This window comes from Papaver somniferum, chromosome 1 (genome assembly GCF_003573695.1).
Source record: "Papaver somniferum cultivar HN1 chromosome 1, ASM357369v1, whole genome shotgun sequence".
NCBI lineage: Eukaryota > Viridiplantae > Streptophyta > Magnoliopsida > Ranunculales > Papaveraceae > Papaver > Papaver somniferum.
In genome coordinates, this window is record NC_039358.1 from 240,681,426 (window position 1) to 240,696,872 (window position 15,447).

At 38.0% G+C, this 15,447-nt stretch overlaps 2 protein-coding genes across 2 annotated transcripts; both read right to left on the bottom strand.

The window, feature by feature from the left end:
• Positions 1-6,685: 6,685 nt before the first annotated feature.
• On the bottom strand, positions 6,686-9,674 carry LOC113274395 (legumin B-like). Its single transcript, XM_026523798.1, has 5 exons — positions 9,632-9,674; positions 8,146-8,421; positions 7,789-8,054; positions 7,182-7,646; positions 6,686-7,081 (listed from the first exon to the last, which is right to left on the bottom strand). Exons 1-5 carry the CDS (start codon positions 9,672-9,674, stop codon positions 6,686-6,688), a joined length of 1,446 nt encoding a protein of 481 aa, XP_026379583.1.
• Positions 9,675-10,852: 1,178 nt separating this feature from the next.
• On the bottom strand, positions 10,853-15,019 carry LOC113274405 (11S globulin subunit beta-like). Its single transcript, XM_026523805.1, has 5 exons — positions 13,828-15,019; positions 12,329-12,604; positions 11,981-12,246; positions 11,427-11,891; positions 10,853-11,335 (listed from the first exon to the last, which is right to left on the bottom strand). The coding sequence occupies exons 1-5, from the start codon at positions 15,017-15,019 to the stop codon at positions 10,940-10,942; spliced, it is 2,595 nt and encodes an 864-aa protein (XP_026379590.1). The 3' UTR covers positions 10,853-10,939.
• Positions 15,020-15,447: the final 428 nt, after the last annotated feature.

The window sequence follows — 15,447 nt, forward strand, 5'->3', positions numbered from 1 at the left end:
TTAGCTTGGGAATTCTTAAAGTGCACATAATAGATTACACATGTGTGCAGGATCTGGGCTTAAAAAATTGGGTCCATTTTTCTATGTTCTTGTTGTTAGAGCATAGCTCGGTCAACCTCGCATGCGTTTCTATATCAAGCATGTTTGTCAATGTTAGTGATCAAAACTATAAAGTCTTGATTTATAGCCTATTAGATAAGTCTCGGACTAGGATAGGAAAAGTGCAGCTGAGCTCAAGGACTTCATGGTGATTCAACGACAACGACGAAGATCTACACCAAGGAACCGTGGAACTTCATCAACGAAAAGGTATGTGAATACTTGAACTTATCTATCACTCGAAAGTCTATCTATTCTTATCCTACTTCTTATGAGACAAAAGTTTTGTTCTATATAGACTAGATCATATACACTTGATATTTCGAGCTGAGTATTCATTGCTTATCTTTTACTCGAAATCTTGTATTGGTAAAGCGTTTCTCTTTGATCAGGTTTATCTTCACCTAGTGACGAAAGTCATGAAAGTTTCAATCACTTTGGAAATTGATCTGACGAGAAAGGTCTGTTGTTCTTCACGACTGAATATCGCCCTCTGAGAATGTTTCAATGATTGAAATGAGAGTTTAGATTATATAACAGTGTATTCCTTGAACCGAAGTTTTCGAACTTTGTTGATAAAGAGAAATCGGTAGGATTGTGGAATTGTCTTTCCAAGTCCGCGAACTGACAGAAGTTCTCGACCGAGAATTTCTGCTGGGATTTCCAAAACTCGTTTGTGTGCTAAGTCCTCTAACTCAGTCCGCGAACTGGCGGAAGTTCTCGACTCGAGAATTTCTGCTGAGTTTGGAAAACTCAACCGATTAACTTAAGTCCGCTAACTTGTTTGTGAGCTTAAGAGGTTATGATCTAAAGATGTGCTCTGAACATGAAACATTAATTATTAAGGAATGATTTATGCAAACCGTGGCTATAATGTTGATGAGACGATTCTAATCGAATCGAATCATCTTTGTTTCAATTGTGTCTTGTCTAGTTACATAAGATCTCATAGCAATTGAACAACTCTTAACTAGTTCATTTGAGTCAATTGAACTAGTTATGGTAAAGAAGAACATGATTAATATGAGATGCTCATATGGTTGACCTTTTGGGTTATCATGTTGAACCAACATACATGTACTCGTTTGGGCATGGTTTTTCTCAAACCCAGTAAACGTGTACCCAAGTGTGTGTGACAAGCTATGTCTTTTGATCTAACGGTTGAGAGATATTGGCTTGAATCTAAATCAGGTTTTCATCTAACGGTGAATAGAGTTTGCTTTGTACCTAAGGAAAAACCCTGATTTGAAGGCTATATAAAGGAGACATCTAGCATTGAGCAACCTAATCCCCACACGAGTTAACTCTTGAGTTTCTTCTCTAAACTCGAGTTAACGACTTAAAGACTTCATTGGGATTGTGAAGACAGACCGATACTACTTTTATCGTAGTTGTGTGATCTGATCTTGCATCTGAAAGTCTATTATCTTTTCTCCCTATATGTCTCCAACTTATTTTTGGAATGTGCATTGCTAAATCCATAACCAACTTCCTATATTTTTGCAAAGATGGTTCATTGGTACTATATGTGCCTTCTATCTGACGAATTACCAACTGGGAATCACTAGTTATTCGCGCATCCTCAATCTTCATTTCAATTGCTAATATTAATGCGTGGACGACTGCTTCATATTCAGTTTCATTATTTGTGGATGAGAAGTCCAATCTGAATGAGTAAGCCATTCTCGCTCCTGTTGGTGAAATGAATACAATACCAATTCCATTTCCTTCTCCATTGGAGGATCCATCCACCAATATCTCCCATCTGTTTGGATTTCGCTCAGTTAATAAATCATTAGGATTTCCATGTTCTTCATCCACCTACATCATTTCTTCTATATATTCATCTTCTTCTATTGGAAATTCTGCAAGAAACTCTGCGATAACTTGAGACTGTGGTGAAGATAAAATTTTATAACCAATCTCATAGTTTCCTAATTGGCATTCCACCTCTCTATTCTTCCTGACCTCTTCGAATTCTTCATTGCGTTTTCAATTGGTACTCTTGTTAATACTTTAATTTTGTGATCTTGAAAATAAATGCGAAGCTTGAATGATGCATATATACCAGTGCGAGAATCAACTTTTCAATTTTTGAATAATTTTTCTCTGCGGAGTTATATGTTTTGCTTATGTAATATATTGGTTTTTCTACACCTTCATATGAACGTAACAGTACTGCACTTAATGCATGAGATGTTGATTCCATGTATAATAACAGTTCTTCTCCCTGCTTCGCCTTTTGCATAATGGATAAGTTTACCCAATAATCTTTTATGCTCTGCAATGCTTTGTCGCACTCCATTGTCCATTCAAATTTGGTCCCCTTCTTTAGTATATTGAAAAATTGTCCGCAGATCTTGCAATAAATCTTCCCAATGCTGCTATCAATCCATTTAACTTTTGAACATCTTTGACTGTCGCAGGTGGTGGCATATCTCTAACCGCTTGTACCTTCTCCGGATCAACTTGTATTCCCTCCTTGGATATAATATAGCCTAAGAATTTTCCTGATGATACACCAATTACACATTTTTCTGGGTTTACTTTAATATTAAATTTTCGCATTTGTTCAAATATTTCTCGCAAATCATCAACATGATCTTTCGCATCTTTTCTTTTAATTAGCATATCATCTACATATACTTTCTGCACCATTCTTTGATAAGTCACACCTGCATTCTTCAATCCAAATGGCATTTCGTGTAACAGTATAAACCTCCTGGTGCGAAGAAAGCAGTGTGTTCTTGATATTCTTATACCAAAGTAATTTGATTATAGCCTTTATACCCATCTAGCATTGTGACTCTATCATTCCTTGATGCTGATTCCACCATTTGAGGTATGTCGGGTAAAGGGAAGCTGTCTTTAGGGCACGCTTTGTTTAGGTCTGTAAAATCTATGCAAATTCTAATTTCGTTTTTCTTTTTAGGTACCACTACCATATTTGCTATCCACTATGGATATTTTGCCTCCCTTATAATTCCTGCATCTAGCATCTTCTGCAATTCTACTTCTATTTTAGGATGATAATCAGTTGCAATCTTTCTTATCCTTTGCTTGAACGACTTTACATTCTTCTTAATGTCTAATTTATGACATGCGACAGATGGATCTATTCCTGGCATTTCTTCCATACTCCATGCGAAAATATCATTATATTCTCGCAGAATGCTTATCGTTTTTTCCTCTTCTTCTTTATCCATTTTAGTTCCAATTCTTAATATTTTTGGTTCTTCTTCAGTTCCTATGTTTATTTCTTTTGTTTCTTCCGCTGCAGTAAAATTCGCTTTTGGTTCCCCCATAGGTGTTGGTTTCTTAATTTCTTTAATTTGTCCATCTTCCTCCGCTGGTTCTTCGCCTGGTATTCCCTTTCCCTCTTTCGCTCGTATCATGTATATTCGAAACTCCTCTTCTTTCCTTTGTTCTTTTGCTTTTCTCCATCGATCCTTTCGCTTCTTTGCTCGCCCTTCATAATTTCACACATCTATTTGATTACAAGTATTTGCAACCTTAACATCTCCTCTGATTTCACCGATACCGCTTGGAATTGGAATCTAATACATTGATGTAATGTTGACGCTACGGCCTTTAGCCCATGTGCCTATGGTCGTCCCAACAACATGTTGTATGGTGACTAAATGTCAATCACACACAATATTATCTTTGTTTGAACCTCTCCCAGTAATATTCGCATCACAATTTCTCCTTTCGGCTTTGTAATTGCTCTATTGAATCCATGAACATTATAGGATGTAGGTGTCATTTCTGCATCTTCATATCCCATTTCTTTGAATGTGCGATAAAATAATACATCAAATGCACTTCCTGTATCTATCAATGCTCTATCAATGGCCCATCCTTCAAATTCCCTCTGTTTTGCAATATTTTTTTCTCGCTCAGTAATTACCAATGGATCTGTTCGCTGTAAGTTTTCTTCTGGAATTTCATCCGCCGCAAAATAAATCTTCACTTTTTCCCAATCTTGTAATTAAAGTTCTTTGTCTACCATCTCTATCTACTTGCCTTCGTAATTTCTTTTATGAATTCTCCCTGTTATTGTTGCTTGAAAATCTGCCTCAGAAATTGATACTCTAGTTATGTTATTGCACTGTATATCTCTGCCTCTTCCTTGAATTGGTATGATTCGTGTTGTCTTCATGGATCCCTTATGATTCTTCCTTAATTTCCCTAAGAATTTCAAATCTATTAACAGGAATTATTATCCAGATCTGTTTCTAGCGCCAAAAATGTAGTTTTCATAAATCTGACAATTACATTTCACTATCACTCAATGAGAATTTAGGTAATCATCTTCTTATTATATGAAATGTATATAGAATTACAAGGATTAATTAACTATTACAATGATCTATTTGCCCTAAATTTACTTTCTCTCTCTCTTTTTCTTGAACAAGACTCACCCAAGACCTTCCTCACAAGTAATGACCCCTCTCCTTTATATAGGATTTTACACAGTGGATGACAGCTAAGAAACCAACTATTTTCGGGATCACTATGCGACACATTCACTCATATACAATCCGACACATTCGCTCATATACAATTGCTCATCTTCGCATAGCGTACCTCTTCGCACAGTTCTTCACACTTTACTCGTGACTTTGCTGACATCATCTGGTGCGTCATCTCAACTTTGCTGTGTGCGATGCTCTTCGCTTAGGTTGTATTCTTTACTTCGCTTGATTACTAACGTGTGCGCGATATTTTACTCCTACAAACTTCTAAAGGCCCGGAGTAGGTTTGGTTATGAAATGGACAAATTCAACCTCATGTTGCATTTGCACAATGGTATCGATACCTTTAGTTACGATCCATCGCTGTTTACATGTGAAGAATGTACTCATATCGAATACCCCGTTGAGTCTATGATCAGGAGGGGAGTTCTCTGGGGAATTGAGGTTTTTGGATATTGTTTTGCATTGGTTTTATTAAGGCATGTAAATAATTTCAACAAGTGTGTTCTTATGTTGTGGAACCCAACTACGGATGAGTGTAAGAGAATACCGAATCCACCATCTGGAACAAAGGCTGAGGATAGGAACTACGAAGAATATGGTTTTGGTTATTCTGCACGCATTTAGGATTTCAAAGTGGTACATTTAACTGAGGCTTTGCAGGAAGGTTTGTGTGAGGTTCAGGTCTATACGACTATACGTTGAAATCAAATTCATGGACAAGAGCTGATGACGTCGAGATATATGATATGTATTGGCAGGGAATGTCTGATGCGGTTCGAAGGCCTATTGGCGGTGCTGCTCATTGGTTAGCGCATGTGGAATCCGGCATACAAAGCCAATGTATTGTTCGTTTTGAGTTTGAGACAGAGGAGTTTGATGCGACGTTACTGCCGATCAGTACAGATCTCCCGTCAACTTTGTGTGCTTTAGGAGGATCACTTTGCTTTTTTATTCGTGATCTTTTCAAGGTTATAACAATGTGGGAGTTGAACAACAATGTGGTGGAGAAATCATGGAAAAAACTGTTCACCAAAGCAAAGTGATCCTCCTAAAGCACACAAAGTATAACCTTGGGTCAGTTCTTGATTTTATTCCCTTGAAATCTTCAAGGAATGGAAAGATTGTGGTAGGGTTAAATTTGAATGCAGCAGATTTACATGTTGTTTTGGATGACCTAAAAGACGGCACAGTTGAAACTCTTAAAGTGCATGAATCAATGGTTCCCTCTGACTATATATTTGTCTACGAGGAGCACCTACATTCACTTGGCACAGGCACTCATCTAGCACAATTAAAATGGGAAGACGAGGATGCTGGTGAAGAAGAATAAACTATAGAGGAGAAAAGCTAGTCAATGTGAGTGTGTTACGCGCTACTCCCCTAGAACTCATGAAACTGGGTTGTTCTTCTGTATTAAATTTGTTTTGGTCTTATTTAGTGATCTTCAGGCTGCTGTATCAAATTTAATGTAATTTACAGTTTTAGTTGTTGCAGAATTCTCCGAGGTGCAGTTCAAATTCTTGCAGATTTAACTTTGTATAGCTTCCAATCTTCTTAAGGAGTCTGACCATTATGCTCTAACTACAAGGTACGGACTGGTCTGCAACTTCGACAAGGACCTAATAAGTATAAATCTAAATGGAAGTCGATAGCTCCCTATCGCTGAACATTTTTAGCTTGATGTTGGAATACAACCTCCTCATAGAGAATTTCTCAATTTACAAATGTCATCGTTACCTGGCCTGACGGGAAGTATTCTTGTAAGAGATCCACCTGCATTAGTACTTAAGTGATTAACAATTTTGGTTGGATCTTTGCCTCCCTATTTTTAGATAAACTTCTTACATTGTGCATTCAAGTTTTGATTAAAGTAGTTGGCAATCAACACATAACATGTGCCGTATGAACATGGTGCTGGCCTGATGGAAAATATTCGAAGGAGAGTAATAGGTAGTAGTTTATTTCATTATTAAAGGAGTACAGTGGTTATTATTACATGAGTCATACATGTGATAGCTGGACCAACTTCAACCTTCTGAAGAGCAGCTTTATTTCTACTCACCCCTGCATAAACCCCCATAAAGAAACAAAAACTATCATTATGCTTAAGCTGAAGCCCTAACCTGAGATCTAGATCCCGGGGTAAGTATCAATGTCTCTTCTTGCCTGTTATACTTCAATCTGTTTGCTTCTTCCCTTGAGATCTGATAAGCATTCATTAAGACGTCTACAGGCATTGCTCTTAAAACTGAAGTCTTACCGACCAATGGACTTGTCATAGCGTTGGCATTAGTCTTGAATGATACCCATTCAAATCCTTCGTTTCCAGCCTGTGCAACCACGGCGAAGTTCTGAGGAACAACCAGCATCTGACCTTGGTTGAGTTGTCCGTCGAAAACTTGGCGACCTTGGTTACCCACAATCTGACACCTACAGCTTCCCCTGGTGACATAGATCACGCTGTGGGCGTTCGAGTGCCAGTGTGGTGCATAAAGAGCGTTCTGCTAACAAAGCATCATACATTGTGTTAGATAAACAAATTTCACACTAGAATACTAGATTGTAGAAATTTTAATCCTTAATGAAATCTGATGTTATTACCTGGTAAAGAACTCCTCTCTCAGCACTCATTTGGAGGAAGTTAAGGATGGGTAACTTCTGACTGTTGAGAGTGGTGATTCTTTCACCTTGTTCTGAGTAAATATCTTCCCTTGTTGGATTGGCTATATTCTGCTTGAGTCTCATGCTGCAAATAGTTTCCTCTAACCCATTTGCAGTCCTGTAACGTTGTTCTTGTTGTTCTTCTTCTTCTCCTTGTTGTGGCCTGATAGCATGAAGCCCTCCTTCAACGAAAACGATGTTTCCTCTCTGGTCATCTTGTCCCTGTAGTCGCCTTGCTGTCTCGGTGCTAACACCAAAAGCCTCAGCCAAAGTTTCAACGCTAAAGCCACTGAAGATGTTGTTTGCTGGGATATCTTGTTGTTGGCCTCTTACCTGTTGACGTTGTTGTTGTCGTTGTTGGTATGAGGTAGTTTGTGTTTGCTGGCTTCCAGCCAATTGAAATCTCTGCACAGCATATATAGAGTTAAGTCTATATGTTTAGCATATATATGATATAGCCAGCTATACGGGTGCATGTGTGTTAGATTTTCCTACGACATAAATCATTAGTGAAAACATATATAAGAAGGTTGATCATTTCATGTACCCTGAGGTTGCGATCGAGCTGGTTGGCATTACTGCTTGTGTCATGAAGGGAGACAGCAATAAGTGGGGTCTCCCCCTCGTTGTACAACCAATGAGTTACTCCAGCAGGCAAGGCCAAGATATCTCCTTGTTGGATTTGACGGATCTTTTGATGTTGATCTCTAGCTCCCTGTTGCTGGCTTCGTCCTGCTCTTAGTTGTGCAGACTGTCGGATTGAGTGGAAAGTTTCAGGACAGCCTGGGATAAGAGCTCCTGACATACCCCTACCTGCAGTAGTACATGCAATTCTGAAGGTGTTACTAAAGCTACTAGTAGAAATTGGAATGCTGATTAAAGGTAATTGTTGTAGGGAACAGACCTTGAACAATGTAGACAAGTCTTGGGGCATTAACAAAAAATGGCAAGAGAAGTCCATTAGGCTGAATAATATATCGCGCAGGAGCAACACCAGCACACTCAAATTGCTCATTGTTCTGGTCCCACAACTCTGTAACACCAGCTTCGGACTCAACACGGCGGTTAGGTTCTTGTGCATTTATGTTCTCAATTCGACACTGGCTCTGACCTTGGTAATGGCGTGACGGTTGTTGTTGCTGCTGGGTTTGCCATCCAACGCCTTGCTGTTCTATCTGACCTAAACAGCCATTCAACACGAAAAGAAACCAAAAACCAAGACAAGCTAGAGATGAGGGCTTCATCATGAACAAGCTAAGCTTAATTTGTTGAAGAGGATTTCAGTTGGGAATGAGATGAATTATTAAGAATGGATGTTGCTGGTACTTATAGGATGAAAAAGGGCGTCGGTGTTCGACACATTTCATTTGGTTGGTAAGAGATTCTTCCTTTTACATGTCATGTTGCAGATATGCATGGCTCTTTGTGGTTTTCTGTTTGCAGTTTGTTTCTGTAAAGTAAAAAGTGTGTTGATTTGGATTTTAAAGTAGAGACAAAATCGATTGGTGTAACCGAAAAAATATGATCAAGTTGATGTAGTAAAATCAAATGTACTCATAATTTAGGATATTTTTCTCTTTTACTATTTTTTTTACTGTGGTCACCAGGAACAATTTTGCAAGGTCAGAGTCGAAACTATTCCTATAGAACTAAGCAAAAACCTATATCGATTTTAGGTCACTGTAGATTTAGGACTTGCTCTATTTGAAGGAAGCCCTAAACAAATTTATGCCGCGACTTTTGGATCACAAGATAACTTTTGGGGTAGGAATAATAGATTTTAGATTACAACCCAAATTCATTTTAGATCAAAATAAATTTACATGGTTGCTAATGGAAACTAATTTACAATTAATCCCTTACCATGGATGTTTTGTCTTATATAAATTTTGGCACACACCAAAATAAATTGGTTCCTCTTTTAACAGGTTAAAATTTTAGGCTATTATATTGCATTAAGCGGATGTTATCCAATGTAGCTTTTACCATACAGTGGAACCCCTATAATTTAATCCGCGATAAATTAATAACCACGATAAATTAATAAATTTTGCCGGTCCCGAGTCGGGACCAACGTGCTAAATTAATACCTCGCTAAATTTATAAAATAATAACTTTCTTTAGCTTTCTATAGGTCCCTTCAAATATATAAATTAATAACTGTCCAATTTTTATGAATTTAGTTTTTACATTTATGCTAATTTGGTAAAGAATGATTCAATTGTGACTTGTTTTTCCTTAAAATGGATGTCACATAGAATATCATCTTGGATTTTTCTTAACATTAGAAGAGCTTTTGGTGTTGTCATTTCCTGATGCAATAAAAACCTATTCAATATCTTTGCAACTTTGATACCTCTTTATGGGAAGGTGGCTCTATAACTATATACTTTCATCTTCAACTTCCACATCATCACTTTCATCTTTTCCCATGACACTTTCAATTATTTTTTTTGTCAGTCAACAATTCTGAAATAAGATCTTTTTGAGGACAGTTTAAAAGAAATTCAACATCCATTTCACTGTAATAATTCAATTCAATAATTAAATTTTCCAATTCTCTAGTTCCTTTATAATTTAACGCTTCATTTGGATTTTTTGATACAGTATCATCCATTAAACGAATCATAAAATGACGAAAACATTTTGCAGTGGAATAAGGTATACTAGTTCATTCTGTTGATTATTTTTTTTCAGAAGTAAATATTTTCATAAATTAATTAGCATATAATTTAATAATTATTAATTTATGTGATTATTTAATATCGCGATAAATTGATAAATTTTGTCAATCCCGACGCTATTATTTAATAAGAGTTACACTGTATTTTGATTCATGCTATTATTTAATAAGAGTTACACTGTATTTTGATTCACATGGCGAATGTTGGCCCCAAGAGAGATTTAATTTTGAATCTGCAGCCAATTTGGGATCACTAAATAAATTTTTAGCCACTTAGTAAATTTTAGCACACTGCGGAGATTTACTAAATTTTTAGCCATTTAGTAATCCACTAAATAATAGTGGATTTCCGATCAAATTTAAGGCAATAGTGACTGATTATGATCACCCGGCCGGGAACAAAAAGCAAATGAAAATCCTGATTTATAGGTGATGAAAATGAAAATGTTTTTGGGTTATATGGAGATCTTGAGTTGCAGGGCAAATTTTTGGGAAAGAAGAAAAAGTACTTGCATGGCAAATTTTTGGCAATGCTAAAGATTTTGAGCCAGGGGCACCCCCTTTTGGGTCACCAAGAAAATTTAACGTATATTTTAGACGGCTGTGTAGATTTTAAGACGCATCAAGGCAACGTTTAGATTATGTGTAGATTTCGGATCATTAGCCAGTCGCCGATATTTGATTAAAATGTTTGATCAATAAGTTTTATATGGATCGCCATGCAGAGTTTGGGTGCCTAAGCAAATATTTAGGCTGTGTTCAATTTTGTTGCGGTAAATATTCCGGGTCACATACTTACTGATGAAGCGATAGTGATGTACCAGTACAAAACATGGAAAAACATGATAGAAATTATTTTATTATCAGCACTCTAATAGTTATTATTAAATCATGCCTCGTACGGGCAAGCTGAACCAAGTGCAGCCTTATGAGGATCAGATTTATTACCACTAAGTACTAATGCCGTACCTAAACCTCTGCAAAATGAACCAATTCATGCGCCTTATATATACGCTTAAGCAGAAGCCCTAACCTGAGATCTAGATCCTGGGGTAAGTACCATTGTCTCTTCTTGTCTGTTATACTTCAACCTCTGTGCTTCTTCTCTTGAGATTTGGTAAGCATTCATCAACACATCTACGGGCATGGCTCTTAATACAGAAGTCTTACCGACCAACGGAATTGCCATAGCGTTGTCGTTAGTCTTGAATGATACCCATTCGAATCCTTCATTTCCAGCTTGTTTAACCACGGCGAAGTTTTGAGGAACAACCAACATCTGGCCTTGGTTAAGTTGTCCGTCGAAGACTTGGCGGCCTTGGTTACCTACAATTTGACACCTACAGCTTCCTCTGGTGACGTAGATTACGCTGTGGGCGTTCGAGTGCCAGTGTGGTGCGTGTAGAGCGTTCTGCATTCACAGCATCATGCATTGTGTGAGAGAACATTCTTGAAACTGGATTTTTTAATGGTAAACAGAATCTTCTTAATGATGTCCTTACCTGGTAAAGAACTCCTCTCTCGGCACTCATTTGAAGGAAGTTAAGGATGGGCAACTTCTGACTGTTGAGAGTAGTGATTCTTCCACCTTTTTCCGAGTAAATATCAGCTCTTGTTGGATTGGCAATGTTCTGCTTGAGTCTCATGCTGCAAATAGTTTCCTCTACCCCATTTGCGGTCCTGTAACGTTGTTCTCGTTCCTCTTCATCTTCTCCTTGTTGTGGTCTGATAGCTCGAAGCCCTCCTTCGACAAAGACAATGTTACCTCTCTGGTCATTTTGTCCTTGTAGTTTCCTTGCGGTCTCGGTGCTCACTCCAAAAGCCTCAGCCAAAGTTTCGACATTGAAGCCATTGAAGATGTTGTTTTCTGGGATATCTTGTTGTTGGCCTCTTACTTGTTGACGCTGTTGTTGTCGTTGTTGGTATGAGGTAGTTTGTGTTTGCTGGCTTCCGGCCAATTGAAATCTCTGCGCAGCATACATATAGTTAAGCATCCATATACGTGCATGTGTGTCTGATTTTTCCTACGGCATATAATAGGATTGATTTCATATACCCTGAGATTGCGATCGAGCTGGTTAGCATTACTGCTTGTATCATGAAGGGAGACAGCAACAAGTGGGGTCTCACCCTCGTTGTACAACCAATGAGTTACTCCAGCAGGTAAAGCCAAGATATCTCCTTGTCTAATGCTACGGATCTTTTGATGTTGATCTCTAGCTCCCTGTTGCTGGCTTCTTCCTGCTCTTAGTTGTGCAGACTGTCGGATTGAGTGGAATGTTTCAGGACAGCCAGGGATAAGAGCTCCAGACATACCCCTACCTGCAGTGGTACATGCAGTGTTAGGTAAAGCTAGACATTACAAGAACGTGAACTTAATTAAACGTGATATCCGGGAACAAACCTTGAACAATGTAGACAAGTCTTGGTGCATTAACAAAAAATGGCAAGAGAAGTCCATTAGGCTGAATAATATATCGAGTAGGGGCGACTCCAGCACATTCGAATTGTTCGTTATTCTGATCCCAAAATTCCACAACACCAGCTTCGGACTCAACACGGCGGTTAGGTTCTTGTGCGTTTATGTTCTCGATTCTACACTGGCTTTGACCTTGGTAATGGCGTGACTGTTGTTGTTGCTGCTGAGTTTGCCATCCTCCACCTTGTTGTTCAATCTGACCTAAGCAACCATTTAACACAAAAAGAAAGCAAAAACCAAGACAAACTAAAGATGAGGATTTCATCTTGATCACTAGCTAAGCTGAATTTGTTGAAGGGATTTCAGTAGGGAATGATATGAATTATTAGCAAGGAGTTTAGCTGGTTTATATAAGATAGAGAAGGAATGAAATGTTTGACACATTTCATTTGGTTGGTAGAAGATTCTTCCATTTGAACGCCATGTTGCAGATATGCATGGTTCTTTGGTGCAAAATTGTTTTCTCTGTGGGGGTTGTTGCTTGATCGGTAAAAGAGAGAGCCTGGGTTTGGATTTTAGAGTAGAGACAAAATTTATTGGTGTAACCAGATGATTCTAAGTAGTGTTTTATTCTACTATATACGTGCTAATGTTGGTGTCCTTTTTCATCCTACTATATACTTTCCGAAAAAACTTATATACTTTCCGATTGACATGCTTATATTCTTGGTATGTTAAAAGTGTTGCACACTTTTTTAATTGCTTGGTATCTTATATTGCGGATGGACTTCAATATCTCAACTACTCCATTATTAGAGCAAGCAATATAATTGCCATATTGAAGAGAAGAGCAATCACTGTGGTGCTTAAATTCTCTACAATATGGTAGATAGCCAGGTCTTGGAGTATCCAAAAAATTTGTTTTTGATCCCACCATTCACTCGCATATATGGCTCATTTTCTGACGTGCCCAGATTTTTATTATCTGCGTACGTACATTTTGTCACGAGCATGCATGGTGGTTAGCGTGTTGACACAGCAGGGATAGTAACTCTTCCCGTACGTGGTATATATGCTAGCTACCTAATCTTATTTAAGAGGAAGTGGTATGTAGTAAATGCACTTGCAGTAAGGAAGGCATTACAGAAGATGCACATGCATCCTAGATTAAAATGATTTCAAACAGCACCAAATTCACAGTGCCTACCTCTCTTTAACCACATAGTGCAGATTCAAAATTCAAACAGCACCAAATTCAGAGTGAATTAATTGAAAAATTTTAATACAAAGAAATTCAAGTCGGAATCAAAATTAATGCGAAGATAAAGAACATATATATAAAAAAAGTCACTAGGAAATGGAAATTATTGAAGACATAAAAGAAAATCCATATTGTGAATAATGATTCTAGTATTGTAGACATCTCGACTCGAATTCGAACGCTCATCCTAGCCTTCACTTAAGCAATGCAAGTACACATTTACGTGGATCCTCACAATCGACTAGCTCTTCTCCAAGATATTTCAACGAAACAACGGTATGCATATAGGGAATTGATTGACAAAAATCTCCTCCTGCGTAAGCATACCATATTTTCTTAAAAGTTGTAGGGTGATAACAAGAGAGAACGCCATTCTGAAATAGCAGAATTTCACTCTCTGTCAGGGATAATAGTTGACAATTCTGGGTTAAGTCTGAATCCCATTTTCCGCGAAACACATTGATCCACCTATAAGAGTTAAAGTATGCACGCTCTTTTACACGAGTAGCACAGTCGTTCATGTTTTTCTTCTTGAATATAAATACATCCATCATACGTTCACCTTCCTTGTAGTAACTACGAAGCATGTACAGATTCCCTCCGAGCGACCCAAGAATAACTTTCATATAGGAATCAGATGGAATATGATGACAAGGTGGTGATGGGATATCTTGAAATGTTTCATCTTCTAAATCGAAAGCCACAACAGAATATTTAGATTTCTTATTTAACCAATAAAGAGCCCCATGAGCAAAAATGCCCGACTCCAGGAACTCATAGGTAGTTTTTCCTAATTCTCTCCACCCCATGCCATCACCAAGAGTGTAAACTACGACGCGTCCCTTGGAATTTCCAAAGAAACAAATCTGGACAATTTTGTACACATTGGTGGAGTGACAATATCCGAATCCAGCACACCCGCAATATGGAACCATCTTGGGAACAGTGAAGGGGTTGATGGAGGGACAATATCCGAATGCAGCACACTTGCAATATGGAACCATCTTGGGAAGACGAATTTGTTCACCAGTGATGGGATTGAGAATGTATATAAAAATACCGAGTGTGTAATCATGAGTTCTGTAACATACCAAACCATTGCAAGAACCAACCAGGCTGAAGTCCCTCTCCCTAATACACATAGTCCGTATATCTGTAATTGTCTCGTAAAAATCTAGTTGTTTTTCGGTGCACTTGAAATTTAACATCTCAGTAGATTGTTCTTTGTAGTAAAGTTTGATATCCCAATGATATCTAGGCATAACTGCGAAAAGCATACCTGTCTTGGGTTTCCCCAAGAGATTTCGCCATAGTCCGCATACTTTTCTGCATTGTAAGCTGGATTTGATTCCTTCCCTGGTCTTGGGTAATCGAGATAGTATTTCTAGTACAACATGTGAACTCAAATTCTCCATCAATAAGAACGGCTGCTGCAATTTGTATATAGGTTCTCCGCAAAGTGATTATTGTGTTGTGATTCTTGCTGTACAGCTAGGGTTTTCTCCAATAAGGTGCTCTTAGTTTACCTTGACTTATTATTATGGGCTTTAAATAACAGGCCCTTGTTTTGCGAGAGCAGCGATACTGCCTTTACCCTGTGATCTGTGTCAATGACTCAGATGCACAAGCGACAGTTAGCATGGCAGTCTTCGATTGACCTAAACTTTAGGTATTAGCCATGATTTGAGAACCCACGGAAAAATATTCGATTCCAGTGCATTTTTTGGATACAGGAAAATTCTTATCTCATGCGAATAAGCCAGTAAAAAAAATGGAAAATGGGTCATTTGTCCAAATATTTTTAAATCACGGTTCAAATGGACGAGTAAAAAATACTTTGAAA

Coding starts and splice junctions, on each gene's coding strand:
- LOC113274405 (XM_026523805.1), bottom strand. CDS start 15,019: ATGGAGAATTTGAGTTCACATGTTGTACTAGAAATACTATCTCGATTA. Junction 12,605..13,827: donor AGTCGATTGTGAGGATCCAC/GTAAATGTGTAC, acceptor ATGGTTGCTTAG/GTCAGATTGAACAACAAGGT. Junction 12,247..12,328: donor ACTTGTCTACATTGTTCAAG/GTTTGTTCCCGG, acceptor GTACCACTGCAG/GTAGGGGTATGTCTGGAGCT.
- LOC113274395 (XM_026523798.1), bottom strand. CDS start 9,674: ATGGGAAAAGATGAAAGTGATGATGTGGAAGTTGAAGATGAAA. Junction 8,055..8,145: donor ACTTGTCTACATTGTTCAAG/GTCTGTTCCCTA, acceptor GTACTACTGCAG/GTAGGGGTATGTCAGGAGCT. Junction 7,647..7,788: donor AGCTCGATCGCAACCTCAGG/GTACATGAAATG, acceptor TATGCTGTGCAG/AGATTTCAATTGGCTGGAAG.